The 16,255-nt window shown below is 40.6% G+C and overlaps 1 protein-coding gene and 1 long non-coding RNA gene across 2 annotated transcripts in view; one reads left to right on the plus strand and one right to left on the minus strand.

Annotated features, from left to right (window-relative positions):
* Positions 1–16,255, minus strand: part of LOC149446233 (ribosomal protein S6 kinase alpha-4-like) — a 71,763-nt gene that overhangs the window by 11,188 nt on the left and 44,320 nt on the right. Inside the window, exons 13-15 of the mRNA XM_089652869.1 lie at positions 14,164–14,334; positions 13,885–14,076; positions 1,758–1,917 (exon numbers count right to left, since the gene is read on the minus strand). Of these exons, the coding sequence (XP_089508995.1) occupies positions 1,758–1,917; positions 13,885–14,076; positions 14,164–14,334 (523 nt within the window). The remainder of the gene's footprint in view (positions 1–1,757; positions 1,918–13,884; positions 14,077–14,163; positions 14,335–16,255) is intronic.
* The window catches only part of LOC149446234 (uncharacterized), a 29,581-nt gene that overhangs the window by 6,870 nt on the left and 6,456 nt on the right, over positions 1–16,255 (plus strand). The window contains exon 2 of the long non-coding RNA XR_016306246.1: positions 8,363–8,539. This is a non-coding gene — a long non-coding RNA (uncharacterized LOC149446234). The remainder of the gene's footprint in view (positions 1–8,362; positions 8,540–16,255) is intronic.

Raw genomic sequence — 16,255 nt, forward strand, 5'->3', positions numbered from 1 at the left:
AAGGGACAATCTTTAAAGCGGTAGTAAACCGCGTTCATTACAAAAAAAAAAAAAAAGTCCCCTGCAAGGTAAAGACATGATGTGCTAGTATGCAATGCATACAAGCACATTATGTAAAACTTATCTTAAAACGAAGCCCTCCAGCAGCATGCTGTCACCGCTATAGAGGCTTCCATCTGCACCCGTCTTCCTTCCAGGTTTGCGAGCTCCGGCATTCAAACAGGCCGGGCCGCAATGACGCATGTGCAAGGGAGTCCACGGCACACAGCTCTGAAGTAACGGGATGGGTATGTCGTTCCTTCGGAGCGCATGCGATGGAATAAAGAAGAGAGAATATCTCCTATACGGTGCAAGTTCAGGAGATATTCATTTTACTTACAGGTAAGTTTTATTATAAGCTTACCTGTATGTAAAATTTAAAAACAGAGTTTACAACCACTTTAAATTTGTAGTGTTGTATTGTATGTGCAATGCAGTCACTGAAATACAGAACAGCAAGCATATAAAAAGTAACATTTTACAATTCTTTAATCCCCACCACCCCAAAAGCACTTTTTTCTCACTTGAACACCACTCTATTCAACTGCCAGGAATGAAGAACATACCCAGTAAATCCAGGTTTGGAGCAATGTGTGACAGCATGACGGCAGCTCCAACTGGAGTGACTTGGACATTACAAGGGGCGACTAAAAAATTCTCGGCCTACCCATGAAGCATTTGTCTTAGCCCAATTTTATTTTTGCTACTCATAGTACATATCTTTGCAAAGTTCCATACCAAATTTCTCACAAATAGCTTTTTCTTTCTTTCAGTTATTGAAGACTGAAGTGCAGAAGGTCATCATTGTCTGAAGGATGGAGAAAGTGAGCAAACGTGCTGTTATCCAGTACCTACTGTCTGATGTGTTTCTTTTCAACAGTCAACATTCTCGGGACCCACCGACTTGACACCTTGTGCATGTCCAACACTACTGTTAAAATGTGTCCAACACATTCCTGGGATATGCCCACTTTCTCTGCAATGAAACGTTCTGTCACACGCCTGTCTGCCATTACGAGATCCTGGATTGCTGTGATGTTTTCCTCCGTACAGGCAGTTGCTGGCCTTCCACTGCGAGAGGCAACTTGGACAGAGGGGTTCCCCCTCTTAAATTCCGCCACCCACTTTTTAACGGTGGAATAGGAAGGGGCATCCTCCCCTAATGTTTCCACCATGTCCTTGTGGATGTCCTGTCCACTCATTCCCTTTTTCAGCAGGTACTGGATAACAGTACGTTTGCTCACTTTCTCCATCTTTCAGACAATGATGACCTTCTGCGCTTCAGTCTTCAATAACTGAAACAAAGAAAAAGCTATTTGTGAGAAATTTGGTATGGAACCTTGCAAAGATATGTACTATGAGTAGCAAAAATAAAATTGGGCTAAGACAAATGCTTCATGGGTAGGCTGAGAACTTTTCAGTTACCCCTCGTACATTTTCCTCTCCTAGTGGCTAAATGAAAAAGAGGGGGAGTGAAGGAAAAGTAGGTATCTGGTGTTGAGGAGGTAATGGGGAGGGGAGGTTTGTTTATTGGGTTAAACCTATTGCTTTGACACAGGTTTAAGGTTTTAAAGTATATGTGTTTGAAAAGTAAAATGTAAAAACACATGGTCTTTTAAACAATGACTCAAAAGAATAATTTTCTAAAGAATTATATTATCATTCACCTTAATGAAATGTCTGCCTCACTGATTAAAGCTTAGGACAGCACCCCATACCTTTAACAAGCTCCTTGGCTTCATCGCTCACATGTTCCCAGCTTTCGCCTTGCATAACAAAATCTCCCTCCTTAATCTTGTTAATGATATCAGCAGCACGGCTTTGAGGAGAGCCACTCCTTGCACCTTGAAAGGGAACCTGGCCACACAGCATTGTATACTGCAGAGTGGAGAAAGTGAGAGTGAGAATTACAAGGCATGATGTGGTTATTGCATTGTACATTGAATTCAGGCTGATGTTGGTCACCTAAGTAAAAACTGGTAGAGAGAGAAATATGACAGCTGCCTTGCTTATTTTCCATTTGCTAGTTAATTGGGTCGTTCAGTTTCTGGTTCACTTACAAGGAGCATGCAGGAAGATCAGAAATATTGACTTTGCTTGCTGCATGCTTGTTCCACATTAGTGACTAAGAGGTATTGTAGAGATTGGATCAGCATGACAGCCAAGCGGTTAATATTTCCAGAAGCAGATCAGCAACTGAAGCCTCCGCATTTCTCCCAGTCCAAGTTTCTTTACTGGCTCCAATGTAAATCTGGCAATCTGCTTTGTCTGCTACATCATAAAGAGAAACACATAAATACAAAAGATTTTTGTAGATCCAAGAAAAAAGTGAATGCCTTATTTATAGTGTGTACCTTTTGTCTCACACTATGTTTAAAATCATTGCATTAATAAGAAAAAAACCCACACATATTGTAATAGGAATTGAAGAATAAGCCAGTTATACAAGAATAATTTTGTTCTCAATATTACTAAAAAAGATAAACATTGTTCACAAATTAAAAATTATAATTACAATAACATTCTTTATTTGAAGAACACTCAATACAGGTAATGGTTACGTGGGTTGGTGTTAAGTATACCAAAGTGACTCCAGATCCTTCGGAGAAATGTATCAACATATCAAGTAACATTAAAGGTGATGTAAGGGGGAAAGCAAAAGCGCACTAGGTGGCAAGGAAAGATTGTAAGAGAAGCAAAGAAGAGGTATTAGAGTCATATAAGGGGGTAGGGTGTTTGTGATGTATCGTAGACTCAGCTAGGATGCACAGAAGGATGACACAAAAGTCAATTATATGAATGGTAGGGTTCAGGCAAATTGTTGGGCATATAAGAATTGATTTACTATAATATAGAGAGTGGTGCAGCTCTGCATAGAAACCAATCTGCTTCCAGATTGTTTTTTTGAAAGCTTAATTGAACAAGCTGAAACTTAGAAGCTGATTGGCTACCATGCACAGTTGCACCAGATTTTGCACGCTCCAGTTTTAGCAAATTAACCCCATAGTGTTCAACACAAGGTGACCAAATTCCTGTGAATACCGACCAACAGAGAACTGCCAAAAGTTCATATTAAACACCAGATCATTTTTTGTTGGACTTGGGTTATTCTGGGTATGGTTGATTTCTAAGTAATTCTATTTTCAGCATTTCAGTACCCTTCCCAAATTCCACAAGTGTAACTTACATCATTTCTTATGTTTGTGACAAAGTGTGCCTATTATGTCCAACCCTTGTGACTACATTTGTGGACTGTCCTGTTAAATCAGGGATGTTCCGTAAGTATGTCCTTATGTCAAACAGAACAAAATTGTTTTACTTATGCCCAGACTGTTCTAATCAGTTCTTTATTTAAATGCACACCTTTCCAATGGATAGTCAGATGGTAACTAAAAGCAAACATGTCCCATTACCTGCCCATACCTGTAATTAGCTTGTGAACACCTCAGTATCCCTAAAATCTGGGGTGTTCTGATATGGTAAGATTGACTTTTCAGACAAAGGTGGTGGCTGACTCCTCTCATGCACCTGCCTATTATCTATTAAGCATGACAGGCAGACCAAGAAGGGAGGCAGACCAGCCAATGGAGAGGAATATAAAAGTGGATTTTTGACTTTGACAGTGCCCTGCATTTGGACAGTCCTATGACACCAAAATAGGAAATTTCAGGTACATGCAGGCATCTTAAAGTGCCTGCTTCTCAAAATTAGTGCTGCTTTAAAACTGGTCTCCAGTAGAGAGGTTTATTTTCTGAACACTCAAAGGATCTGCACGTGGTATGCAGGTATGGTAAACCAACAAAAAGAAAATTGTGAATGAAGAATTCACACAAAAATAGCGGTTACAAAAATGACAATGCGATACAAATTTGTCATGTCTTCATTGAGGTGATGGCTGATTGCAGCTCTTACTTGAGAATTTTTCATGTGCAATATTGCTAATAAAGCATATTTTTCAAGACTAATTCAGTATCGCATTGTCCTTTTTGTAACCGCTTTTTTCTTGTGAATTCTTCATTCCCAATTTTCTTTTCGTTGGCTTTTTTGGTTATTGGGCAAAACTACTGTGTAATTTATGCGATACTAACTACTGTTGGAGCCTCTGACCTTTATTGTTATTTAGGTGTGGTAAACCACCACAAAACAGACCTGTGAGTGATCCCTAAAAAAAGGATATATTATAAATCTAGTTATCATACAATACAGACTCTATCTTTTTCTTAATGTGGTTCTAACGGCAGAAGGTTTTTTACCTGAATGCATTCTATGCATTCAGGTATAAAACCTTCTACACTAGGCTGCCCCCAAGCACCCCCTTACACTCACCTGAGCCCAATCTTCAATCCAGCAATGTGCAAAAGCTCTCCAGGCTGTCTCTTTCTTCACTGAGCAGGGAGGTAACAGCAGGAGCAATTGGCACCTGCTGCTGTCAATCACAGTCAGTAAGGAGAAAATGGGGAGCCGTGATCTGTGTGTTAATGCGTACACAGAGCCGGCTCGGGAGTGAGAACGTACGATTGCCTCCACAGCAATCAGCTTGCTATGGGGCACTCAGCGAAGGGGAGGAGCCAGGAGCGTTGGTGGGGGACAACAGTAGAGGAGGATCAGATTTTCTCTGTGCAAAATCATTGCACAAAGCAGGTAAGTATATCACATTTGTTATTTATAAAAAAAAAAGAAGCATTTTGCCTTCAAATTCACTTCTTTGACAAGAGCAGAATGAAATCCTGTTACAATAAACTGTATGCTGTAGGACAAACTGTTGCAGTGACAATTCCTACATGTGATGTACCCTCTAGTATTATTATATTATTATACAGGATTTATATAGCGCCAACAGTTTGCTCAGCGCTTTACAATATAAAGGGAGACAATACAGCAACAATACAGTTCAATACAAGAGGGTTAGGAGGGCCCTGCTTCCTGGAGCTTACAATCTAAGAGGGAGGGGCTGGTGCTATAAAAGGTAATAACTGTGGGGGATGAACTGATAGGAGAAACAGAAGATTCCATTATTAGCTGAAGGCAGGATAGGCTTCCCGGAAGAGATGGGTTTTCAGAGATCACCTGAAAGTGAGCAAAATAGGCAATAGTCGGATAGATTGGGGTAGAGAGTTCCAGAGGATAGGGGAGGCTCTGGAGAAGTCCTGGAGATGAGCATGAGAGGAGAAGACAAGGGAGTTAGGGAGCAGGAGGTCATGAGAGGAGCGGAGAGGACAGTTTGGGTGATATTTGGAGACAAGATTGCTGATGTATTTTGGGAAAGAGTTATAAATGGCTTTATATGTTATTGTTAATGTTTTGAATTTTATTTGTTGGGTAATGGGAAGCCAGTGGAGGGATTGGCAGAGAGGGATGGCAGATATAGAACAGTTGGTAAGGTGGATGAGTCTGGCAGCAGCAGTCATGATAGACTGAAGAGGGGATAGCCTGCGATTAGGTAGGCCAATGAGGAGGGAGTTACAATAGTCAAGGCGAGAGATAAAAAGGGAGTGAATAAGTTGCTTAGTGGTTTCAGAGGTTAAAAACAGGCGTATCTTGGACAAGTTGCGGAGGTGAAGTGTACAAGATTTGGACAGTGATTGGATTTGGGGCTGAAAGGACAGATGGGAGTCCAGGATTAAACTTAGTACCCTGGCATGAGGAGAGGGACTGATGGTTGTTTTATTGATCTTGATTGAGAAGTCAGGGGAGGGGGCACGGGCTGGAGGGAATAGTATGATCTCCATTTTAGAAAGATTTTGTTTGAGGAAGTGGAGTGACATCCATGCTGATATGTCACTTAGTGGGTTAATAATGCGAGAGGAGACTGAAGGGGTGAGGTGAGGAGTAGAAAGATAAATTTGTGTTTCATCAGCATAGAGATGGTACTTAAAGCCATGGGAGTTTATCAAGTGACCAAGGGAGGAGGTGTGGCTGGAGAAGAGAAGGGGTCCAAGGACAGAACCCTGAGGGACCCCTAAAGAAAGAGTTAGTGGAGAGGAGGAGACAGAGTTATAGGTAACACTGAAGAAGCACTGCGACAGGTAGGAGGAGAACCAGGAGAGAACAGAGTCTCGGAGGCCAAGAGAGTGGAGTTTTTTGAGGAGGAGGGGATGGTCAACAGTATCAAAAGCCGCAGAGAGGTCAAGTAGTAAGAGTATGGAGTAGTGGTCATTGGTTTTAGCAGTTAGTAAATCATTAGTGAGTTTTAATACGGCAGTTTCAGTGGAGTGGAGTGAGCGAAAGCCAGTCTGTAAAGGGTCAAGAAGGTTGTTGTCAGTGAGGTAGGAGCTCAGGCGATTGTAGACTAAGCGTTGTAAGAGTTTAGAGGTAAACGGAAGCAGGGAGATGGGTCTTAAGTTGTTCAGGTTGGTGGGGTTCAGTGAGGGCATTTTAAGTATGGGAGTGATCTGTGCATGCTTTAGAGGGGAAGGCGCCAGTAGAGAGGGAGAGATTGAAGATGTGAGTGAGGGAGCAAATGATAGAAGAAGAAGGTGACCATAATAGTTGTCAGGGAACAGGATCCAGGGAGCAGGTGGTGAGATGGGCTTCTGAGAAAACTGTAGTGACTTCTTCAGTAGTAGCTAGATCAAAAGAGGAAAGTGTTGAGGGAGGTTTAGTATAAGGTATGCTAAGTGGGATAGATATCCGTGTAGTGGAGATGCCCCTACGAATTGCATCAGTCTTGTTTTTGAAATGATTGGCAATCTCGCAAACAGTGAGTGAGTTACTGGGTGGAGGTGGAGAAAGTAGTAAAAAGTAGAGAAGAGACGACGAGGACTGGATGAAAAGGTATTAATAAGAGTGACAAAGTAAGCTTGTTTGGCAGCATGGAGGGAGGAGTTGTATTTTAAGAAAGCAGATTTATATAGGGTGAATGCTTGCTGGGATTTGGTTTTACACCAAAATTGCTCCAGTGCACGACTGTGTCCCTTAAGATTTCTGGTGACGTCAGTCTGCCAAGGTTGTAATGGTCGGGGCCTGATACTTCATGTGGTTAGACGAGCAAGTGAGTCTAGTGTGGATGAAAGTGAACTGTTGTAGACAGATGTGGGCAGGACAGGGGAGAGATTCTGTCATAGAGGTGGTCAGCTGAATAGTGGAAAAGAGAAGGGTTAAAGTTGTGAAGGTTTCTGTGGGTAATTGTTTGCTGCTTGGAAGGATAGGTGTCTGAAATGAGGACACTGTGAAGGTGATGAGATTGTGATCATAGAGAGAAAAGGGGGTGTTTGTGAGGTTGTAGGCAGTGCAAAGATGGGAGAAAACAAGGTCTAATTTATTCCCATCAGAGTGAGTGGAGGACTGTGTCCATTGTTTTATGGCAAAAATGAGGTTAGGTTGAAGAGTTGGGATGTAGTTGGGTTGTTCACATTAATGGGGATGTTAAAATCTCCAAGAATGATAGTGGGTATTTCAGAGGAGAGAAAGTAGGGTAGCCAGGCAGAGAAGTCATCAAGAAAGCGAGACACCGGTCCAGGACGACAATAGATCACTGCAATCCTCAGAGAAATGGGAGAAAGCAGTTGAATGCAGTAAGTCTATAAAGAAGAGAAGGATAGAGAGGGAGGGGTAGGGAGGACTTGAAAGGTGCTGAGTGGGGATAGAAGCAAACCAACTCCACCTCCTTTCCGACCACTGGGTCTGGGTGTGTGGGTCCAGAGAAGACCTCCATAGGAAAGTGCTGTGGGAGAAGCAGAATCTGATGCTTGAAGCCAGGTTTCTGCAATTGCTAGTAGGTTAAGGGAGTGGAAGACAAAAAGGTCATGGACAGAGGTGAGCTTATTACAGACAGAGCGGGCATTCCTTTATCTTACTGTTGGGAACATTTGGGAAGTTTCTAGATGAGTGTTGTGGTGAAAGCAGCCCACAGACATGAGGTAACAGCTGTTTTTAATATGCAGTAATGTTTAAATATTGAGAAATTCTATTATTTTTTAGAAACTCTGGTTTGACAACTGGCCTGTATATGGGCTGGACATAAATTTCATCAGTAGGAAATATTTACTTTTATGGAGAGCATGGAGAAAGCCATTGATCCCCTCTACTGTCCCCAGATCAATATGGGATTTTGGTAGGTGTGGCTTTGCAAGTTCTCTACTTGAATAGTGATGGTGTCATTTTAATATTATTCTAAAAAGGAATGTTAGACAGTGCTTTTGGGGTAGGGATAGCCTAATGAGCAACAAAGAGCCCTCTGACTCCTCTTAACCCATTTACAACGAAAGTAAAATAAATCTTAACTCCTGAACCCAATTTTCACAAATTTGGCATGTATTAGTAACACTGTATATATCTTTACAACTACTAAGTGTATTCAGGTGAATTATACCCTTTTTTTCAGGACAAATTGGGCATTCATTTGGTTGCCAATCACAGGCTATCACAGCGATCATGTGACCCACAGCTTGTCCTCCTAGCTCCTGATCATTAGTATGGGACCTGAAGCTGGAGCGGTCGGTGACAACGTTGTCTCCAAACGGGGAGAAGGTTGTGCAGCATTCTCTCAGCAAAAACACAGGTACATCCCCTTCACCACTTTTTCCAACAATTTACTTGCTGAATTTAGCCATAAATGTTCAGAGGTGGCCAAAAGCAAGAAACAAGGTGAGTAAAAAGTTATCACAATTTGTAAATGATGAGGCTTAGTGTTACCCCTGCTCATATTGCCACCCTAAGCACTGGTCTATGAGTGCCCTGGCTTCAAGTAGTATTTGAACACATCCTAGTGAGTACAGTTCTGTTAGGCATTCAAGGACAACAAGACACACAATCAGTTCCATTCACACAATTCATTGATTCGCTGGCCTATCTAGGTTGACTATAAATGGGCTAAAATTGGGTTGAATTCAAATGACAGATTACATTTTCAACAAAGGATGGGTCATTTTCACCTACCCAAGGAGATAGTAATGAGCTTGTCTTATTAGCAAACAGAAAAACAATGAAAGCCAAGTTCAAGTGTGAACCCTTAACGTATTACAAAGGCAAAACTTTATTAGTTTTGGACAGATGATGTCAGTTTTAATTGCTGTCTGAGCCATCATTAAGAACACTCATGCCCTCTCTATTTGTCCTGTTTACAATTATCATTGAAAGTGAAAGTAAAGAAAATCCCAAACTTTGGGTTGTCCCCAAAAAAGCAATTGATGGAAAATCTTCCAATGGGGACACTAGTTCTGGTGACCTGGGGGTCCCCAGGGAATTCCCTTAATTTGCAGGGATTACCTCTCACTTCCTGTTTGAATATGGGACAGGAAGTGAAGAGAGAGCTTTGAAGTGGGACACAAATGATGAAAAAAAAAATCTGACAGGGATTATAACCTTCCCTTGCTCTATCAAAAATGAAAAAAGAAAAGTGCAGATTTTTCAGTATCTATAACGGTCTCTTTTTCTGGAAAGAGATTCACACATCACAGACAAGAGTCAGGAAGACAATGGGGTTGATTTACTGAAAATAATACAGCTTTGCAAATTAGCCAATCAGCTTCTAACTTCAGCTTGTTCAATTTCTCTTTGGCAATAAAACCTGGAAGCTGATTGGTTTCTATGCAAAACTGTGGCAGATTTTGCACTCTCCAGTTTTAGTAAATTACCCCAAAGACTGCTGCAGAAGGACAGTATTTACTTGCTACTTGGTTTGGCCAATGAGGTTCAAAATTGGCTTGGCACCACTATCTATTATCATGAGGCAAAACAATTCAACCATCTGAAAATATGGAACACTTAATATTACAACATAGAAGTGCTGCCTAATCGTGCATAATAATCCTCACATGTGTAAATCACCATGCAGAAACAATTGAAATATAATAACAAAACCATAATTGCTCACATTGTGCTGTCCATCCATAAATCCTATAGTGTAACCAGTGTCACAATAAAAGTCCAAGTGCACATATAAACATAAATAAAATAGTCTCTCAGTGTGCAAACGTGCTTTCTTCCTTACAAAGATCCATGGAAAATCCTTTGGGGAACACAATGTAAAGTGTTTTAGACATACAGATGAGCCTGCCCAATATATCCCACTATTTGCTTTGGAGTCATCCATCTTTAATAGGTTGCATGAGGAGTGTACCACTGTGAATATATAGCCGATACCCGAGGAACAGGTAAAGAATAGAACACTTAGGACGACTACAAGACCCAGCTGAACTGCTACATATCCATAAGCATGCTAGACTGTTATATAACAGTAAGAGTCCATACAGATCGGTAAGTGGGACCAGCAGTGGGGAGCACCAAGAAAATCGCACTATATAGGGAAGAAAGCACGTCTGAACACTGAGAGACTAATTTATTTATGTTTATATGTGCACTTGGACTTTTATTGTGACACTGGTTACACTAAAGGATTTATGGATGGAGAGCACAATATGTGCATGTACGTTTTTTTAATTATATTTCAATTGTTTCTGCATGGTGATTTACACATATGACGATTAATATGCACAATTAGGCAGTGCTTCTGTTTTATAACATCATTTGTAATGGATAATATCCTATGTAGAGGCAGCAGCCATATTTTTTTATTCATTCATTTTTAAGATATTGGTTTAATCACTATTTTGTAATTTATAGGTTTCACACCCTAGGGGTCATCCCAGCGCAGGCCATCAGCTGTTTCCAATATGGAACACTTATTATAGATCAACAAATGAAAGAAGTGTGGTCGAACAAGAGTACAGGATTGCAAACAAAAAATGGCAGAGATTCGTGGTATACAATAATATTATACTATATATAGTGTAATTCCTTCACAGAAACAGATCTCCAAGCAGTATACACAAGAATACAGAAACGGTAGTCTCTGTCTCTAACTGTGCATGTTGATGAACACAAATGTTCTCAACAACAGCTTGTGTACCCATTACTTTCTGCTACAGTTCTGGCAATAGCAGCAGATGGTTGTGGGTAGTGTTCATATGATTAGAAATTAGGTCATTGTGCAGATTTTTTGTATTCTTCATCGGCTCTTAAACAAAAACTGTAAAATATGTTTCCTGAAGTTCATTAAGTGACACAGGATTCAGTTATTCAGAGACAGTTGGGTAATACTGCTGCCTATAAGGGGAACTGTACCCTGGCAAACGAAAAAGCTGTTGGTTAGCCAGATATAACCACAACCATCATGCTTTGGTTTTGCAGAAAAGCAGTATTAGGAATAGAATGCATACACAAAAAAGTGGGACCTGTGACCCTTAATGAACTGCAAGAAACCGATTTTATAGAAAGTACAAACATCTTGTTTTCGTTCTCTTTCATTAAGGGACACTGGAATAGGCCCGCATCACAAAACCAATAGAACCTGGAGAAGACTGCAGCTCAAACAGCTGCCTGAAGGACCATATGCCCTTTCTACAATCTGTCTAACCCACCTTAGAAGAGCAAAAAGTTAGTTTACCTTCACAGGGACCATCCAGAATGATAAAAAGAGAATCAATTTTTCTAATAGAAGCAGTGGTTGAGAGGTAAACCTGTTCAGCACAAACTACATTCAGGTAGTGAAGGGAAATTTCCATCTGATGTCTTGGAGCTGGCCAGAATGAGATGGCAAAACAATTTCCTGGTTGCAGTGAAAGGTGGAAATCACCTTAAAACGAAAGAATGCTTAACATCACCTTATCCATGTGTAAGACCAGCTAGGGTTCTTTATAGGATAAGGCTGCCAGCTCCAATACATGCCACGCAGAGGTGACAGCAACAAAGAAATTAACCTTGTGGATGAAGGTAGAAAGGGGAATATCCATTATGTTCAAAATGCATTTTTGAAGAGCTGAGAGAAGGGAATTCACATCCCACAGTCACTGGTGGCTGAACAGGAGGAGCTACATGGGAAGAACCCTGTACAAAGATCTTAACCAAAGGGAGGAAGGACTTCCTCAACTACAGAGCTGGATCTGTTAGCCACCAAACCAGAGATGACCTTATTTATGGTATTAGGTGAATCAGTTTGTCTAGAGACTGAACGGATATACCTCACAATGACAGAATGTTGTATTGTAGGGGTCTGGAGTGGAACTAAGCAAATGGAAATGCCTTGAAGGAAGCTACCATTAAGTACAGAACTTCTATGCATTATTGCAGTTGAATAGTTCCTGGACTGGACTGTAAAATCCATCTCTGGGAGCAGAGGGTCATAAGAAGAATTGGGGATGACTTTGGCCTAAACTATGTCTAAGATGAGATACTCTAAATGTTTTGTCTGTTCCAGTTCCAATTTCTGAAGGTTTATGATCCAAATGAACCTGTTTAGGGGGAGGGTGTTCTCTCATTGTCAACCAGAGCTGACTGTTCCTCAACAAGAAATTGTCCTAGTAGCCAACAGTGGGAATGCTCTGGGAGCATAATAAGGCTAGTACCGGTGGTAAGACCTTGATGAACACTCAGAGTGCAGCAAACAGACCAAAAGGAACAGCTATGAACTAGTAGTATTAGGTGCCCACAACAAAACTGAGTAACACTGATGGGGTAGAAAGATGGAGACATCCATAGAGGTTAGAAAATCTATGACAAAATGGATTCCATGGAAAATGTCTGGACTTTAATTAAAAGACTTAAAACCTTCAGATCCAAAATGGGGTTGATGAACCCAATTTGGTTTTGGAAAAGTGAAAAAGTTTGAGTAAAAAACCCTAAAAGCTTTCTGTTGTGTGAACAATGGCAATGACATCCTGGCTCAAAAGATCTCCTAGAACAGCATGGAGATATAACAGCAAAAAAGAGCAAAACTCTAGCTTGGAGCCTATGGACATCACATCTTTTACCCAGGTATCCGAAATTGCTTTCTGACCAAGTACAGGTGAGAAAACACCTATTTGGATAACTGAAAAAAAGAGATGAGCACAGCAGCATGCACAAGAAATCTTAAGATAAAGAAACTTTTCTAAATAGAGAAAAGACATCCATTCTCCTAGGACACTAGCAAGAAAGCTGAAGCATGATAGGAGTGGGAGGGGTTAACTTGGCTCACCAAGAGCTTTTTTTGTTTTCAAGTGTCCAATTACTCCTGTAGGTGACAATAAAACCCAACTGTCTCTGAATAATTGACTTCTGTGTCCCTTAACCTCCCTAGCGGTCTGATTATGTCAGTATTTCTGTACTCAAAGCGATTCATTTTTTTGCATGGAAATATGTTCTTTTTTTATTGTAGGCCTGTAAATCTTAGGAATAACTCACTGAAATCTTTCCGTACAAGAGTCTAGTAAACATCCCGGGTATGATAACATTTGAAACATGAAATCATAAATTATAATATAATTAATAATCATAAAAAATAATAATATAATAATAATAAATGTAATTCAATAATGTAATCAAACCAAAAACACTGAAATTTGAAATAGAGCGCCAAGTTCGCACATCACTGAGCTTAGTCGCAAAATCGTTTTCAGTGTCTGATGACGAATTTCCCCACAAATCATTATCACTCAATTCTGCAAGTGGTCTAATTTAATATTGCTGTTCTCTAGCTGGTCTAAAATCACTCTTGACCTAAAAGGGACGCTTTTTGGACGCCATGGACTTTTCTCAGTTTTCAGGCAGAAAGAACAGTAAAAATGCAAGCAGGGCACAGGACGCTGCAGGGGGGACATCGCGGGAGCAAAGGACAAGGTAAGTGCAAGAGGGAATCCCTGCACAACATTGCAGGGTAATCCTGAGTGTAGCTCGGGGTTACTGCTTTTGGTACTCAAAGTTAACCCCGAGCTACACTCGGGAATACCGCCAGGGGGGTTAATGAGCAAGAAAGAAAAAGGTTAAAAAACATTCCATAACAGTGCACAGAATTCAAGGTAATAAAACTGCAGCAATATAGCTTATGATTAGACTCTTGCAAGGTATTTAAGGTCAAGTAACACCTACCATGATTACACCCAAGCTCCATAAATCACATGACTCATCGTAGCCCTGATGTGACAGCAGTTCTGGGGCAGCGTAATGCAGTGTAAAACAAGGAGTATGAAGCGGCCGTGACCCTGGAGGTCGGAGCCTGGCAAACCCAAAATCTATCACCTTCAAAACAGCATCTTCACCAGGTGATGACAGCAGAAGATTCTGTATAAAGGAAAAGCATACTATGAGCAATAGGTTTAGCCATTTCTATCATTGATTTTCCTATGATTAGTTTTAATTCATCCTCACCTCAGGTTTAAGGTCTCTGTGGACGACTCCAGCTTCGTGCATGTGGCATACAGCACTCACAAGGCTGCGCATTAGACTACTTGCTTCAATTTCACTGAAACGTGATTGTTTCTTTATTCGGTCCAGCAACTCCCCACCATCCAGAAGCTCCATCACAACATATGAATGATACTACCATATAGAAAATAACAAATAAAAAAAACAAAAATTGAGGTAAAATGGCAAGTTAATAAATATATTCTAAAGGTGGATTTTTATGTGGTAAAGAACTACACCACTTATTCATGTTAGGCAGGGTTTACACTATTTCGCTGCGGCAATGCATGTTTGTGTGCTGCAGAGCCATTCATTCTGAAGGGCATTCCAATGCACCTGCGTTGCAGCACATCAAATGCATGATAACATGCTACCATGCATCAGGGTGCACTGTGTTACAAAAAAGGTGTATGCACCTTTCTGGTGTTTTAAGTGTCCCATTAATTGGGTTGCCTTAATGCCATGCACATTAACGCTCATGCATTAATACTTTGCAAGAGTGTGAGTCCAATCTTAACCGCTTGGCTGCACAAAGATATATTATATGCGTTTATAACACAAATCATTAGCTCCTTCCATAGTTTCAGCCCTTCTTCCATAATTTATAAATCACAGTCATCTCTCTGATTCATTTTAGAATCAGTTGTCTGCAACTCAGTTGATTATTGTGGTTTGTGGAGATATATTTTAACACATTTATGCAGAAGGAATATATTGGAAACACTATATAAAATATTTCCATAGATGTATTCTATCTTTGCATTTGCACCTAAATATAAAAAATTTTTAAAATGTGAAAAGTCTGATTTACCTGGAAGTGGTACTTCTAGGTAAATGCTTCCTGCCACTTTTAACAACTATAGTTATTCTGGTCCTTGGGGTGCAAAGTTAAATTACTGCAGTACTCTTGACAAAAGAAACCAATTAACAGTTTACTAAGAAGAACGAATTCAAGCCTAAAATAGGATTTTTGTACTCACTGAAAATCTGTTTCTTGGAATCTTGTGAGGGACACAAAGGGGTTCATTTAATAAAGGCAAACAGACTACACTTTGCAAGTGCAGTTGCTCCACAGTTTTTGAATGAGGGGAAGCTCTGTTGGCTTCCATCATCCAATCCCATGCAAAAATACAGTTTTTTTCATATTCCTTGCATGTGATTGGGTATTCTTTGCCAAGTGAAGCTTTACCTTATTTACTAAGCTCTGGAACAACAGCACTTGCAAAGAGCATAGTATATGTGCCTTTATTAAATCAACTCCAAGCATTCAGGTTGTGCTGCTGCTTACAGATAAATTGGACACTGGCAAATAAAAATACTGTAAGACATCCCAGGATAACCCCTCCTACAGCCAGCTTGCTTTAGTTTTGTAGTAAGCAGTACTGAGAGCATAACCATAACACAGAGGGGTGGGACCTGTGCCTCTTAATGTATAGTGAAGATAACAATTCTATGTACTTTCTCATCCACTGAGGGACACCGAATGTCTTTCACCTTTAAAATGTCCAAAAGCAAGCCCACAGCAAAAAAGTCACTAATAAGCCCAACAGGAAAAACAAATAGCCCCAATAGGAAAAACTAGGGACTTCCTGCAGCTCAACAGCGGCCTGAAGGACTATACACCTGGAGATGGCATTAGATCAGCCTGCAACCTCCAACTGATAGAAAAAATGTGAGAACAGAAGGTCAGGTGGAAACCATGCACTGGGTAATCAATGCTTGATGCAGAAGGATCAAGAACACTCACGTAGCAAGCTGATGCATGTCTTGACAGGGAAAAGAAAGAAACAATCCTTAAGACCAAAAGCTTGGACACTGGTCTACATGAACCAGCCAGAATGGTGGAGAGAGAAACCAGATCACCCTACAGGGTTTATCTGAGAAGGGAATCAGTAGTTCAAAGATAGAGACTCACAGCTTGCACTTTATTTAAACAAGCAAGAGAAGCTTCTCTCAGAAAAATGGAGTTGAACAGAAGGACCAAAGAACGGTGTCCTGGCTGAGGAAAAGATTAGAAACTGCCCAAGGTCAAAAGCAAGATTTCAACTTGCCTGAT

The sequence above is a fragment of the Staurois parvus genome, unplaced genomic scaffold, assembly GCF_062004578.1.
Source record: "Staurois parvus isolate SC_StPar_1 unplaced genomic scaffold, SC_StPar_1.0 ptg000694l, whole genome shotgun sequence".
In the NCBI taxonomy this organism is placed as follows: domain Eukaryota; kingdom Metazoa; phylum Chordata; class Amphibia; order Anura; family Ranidae; genus Staurois; species Staurois parvus.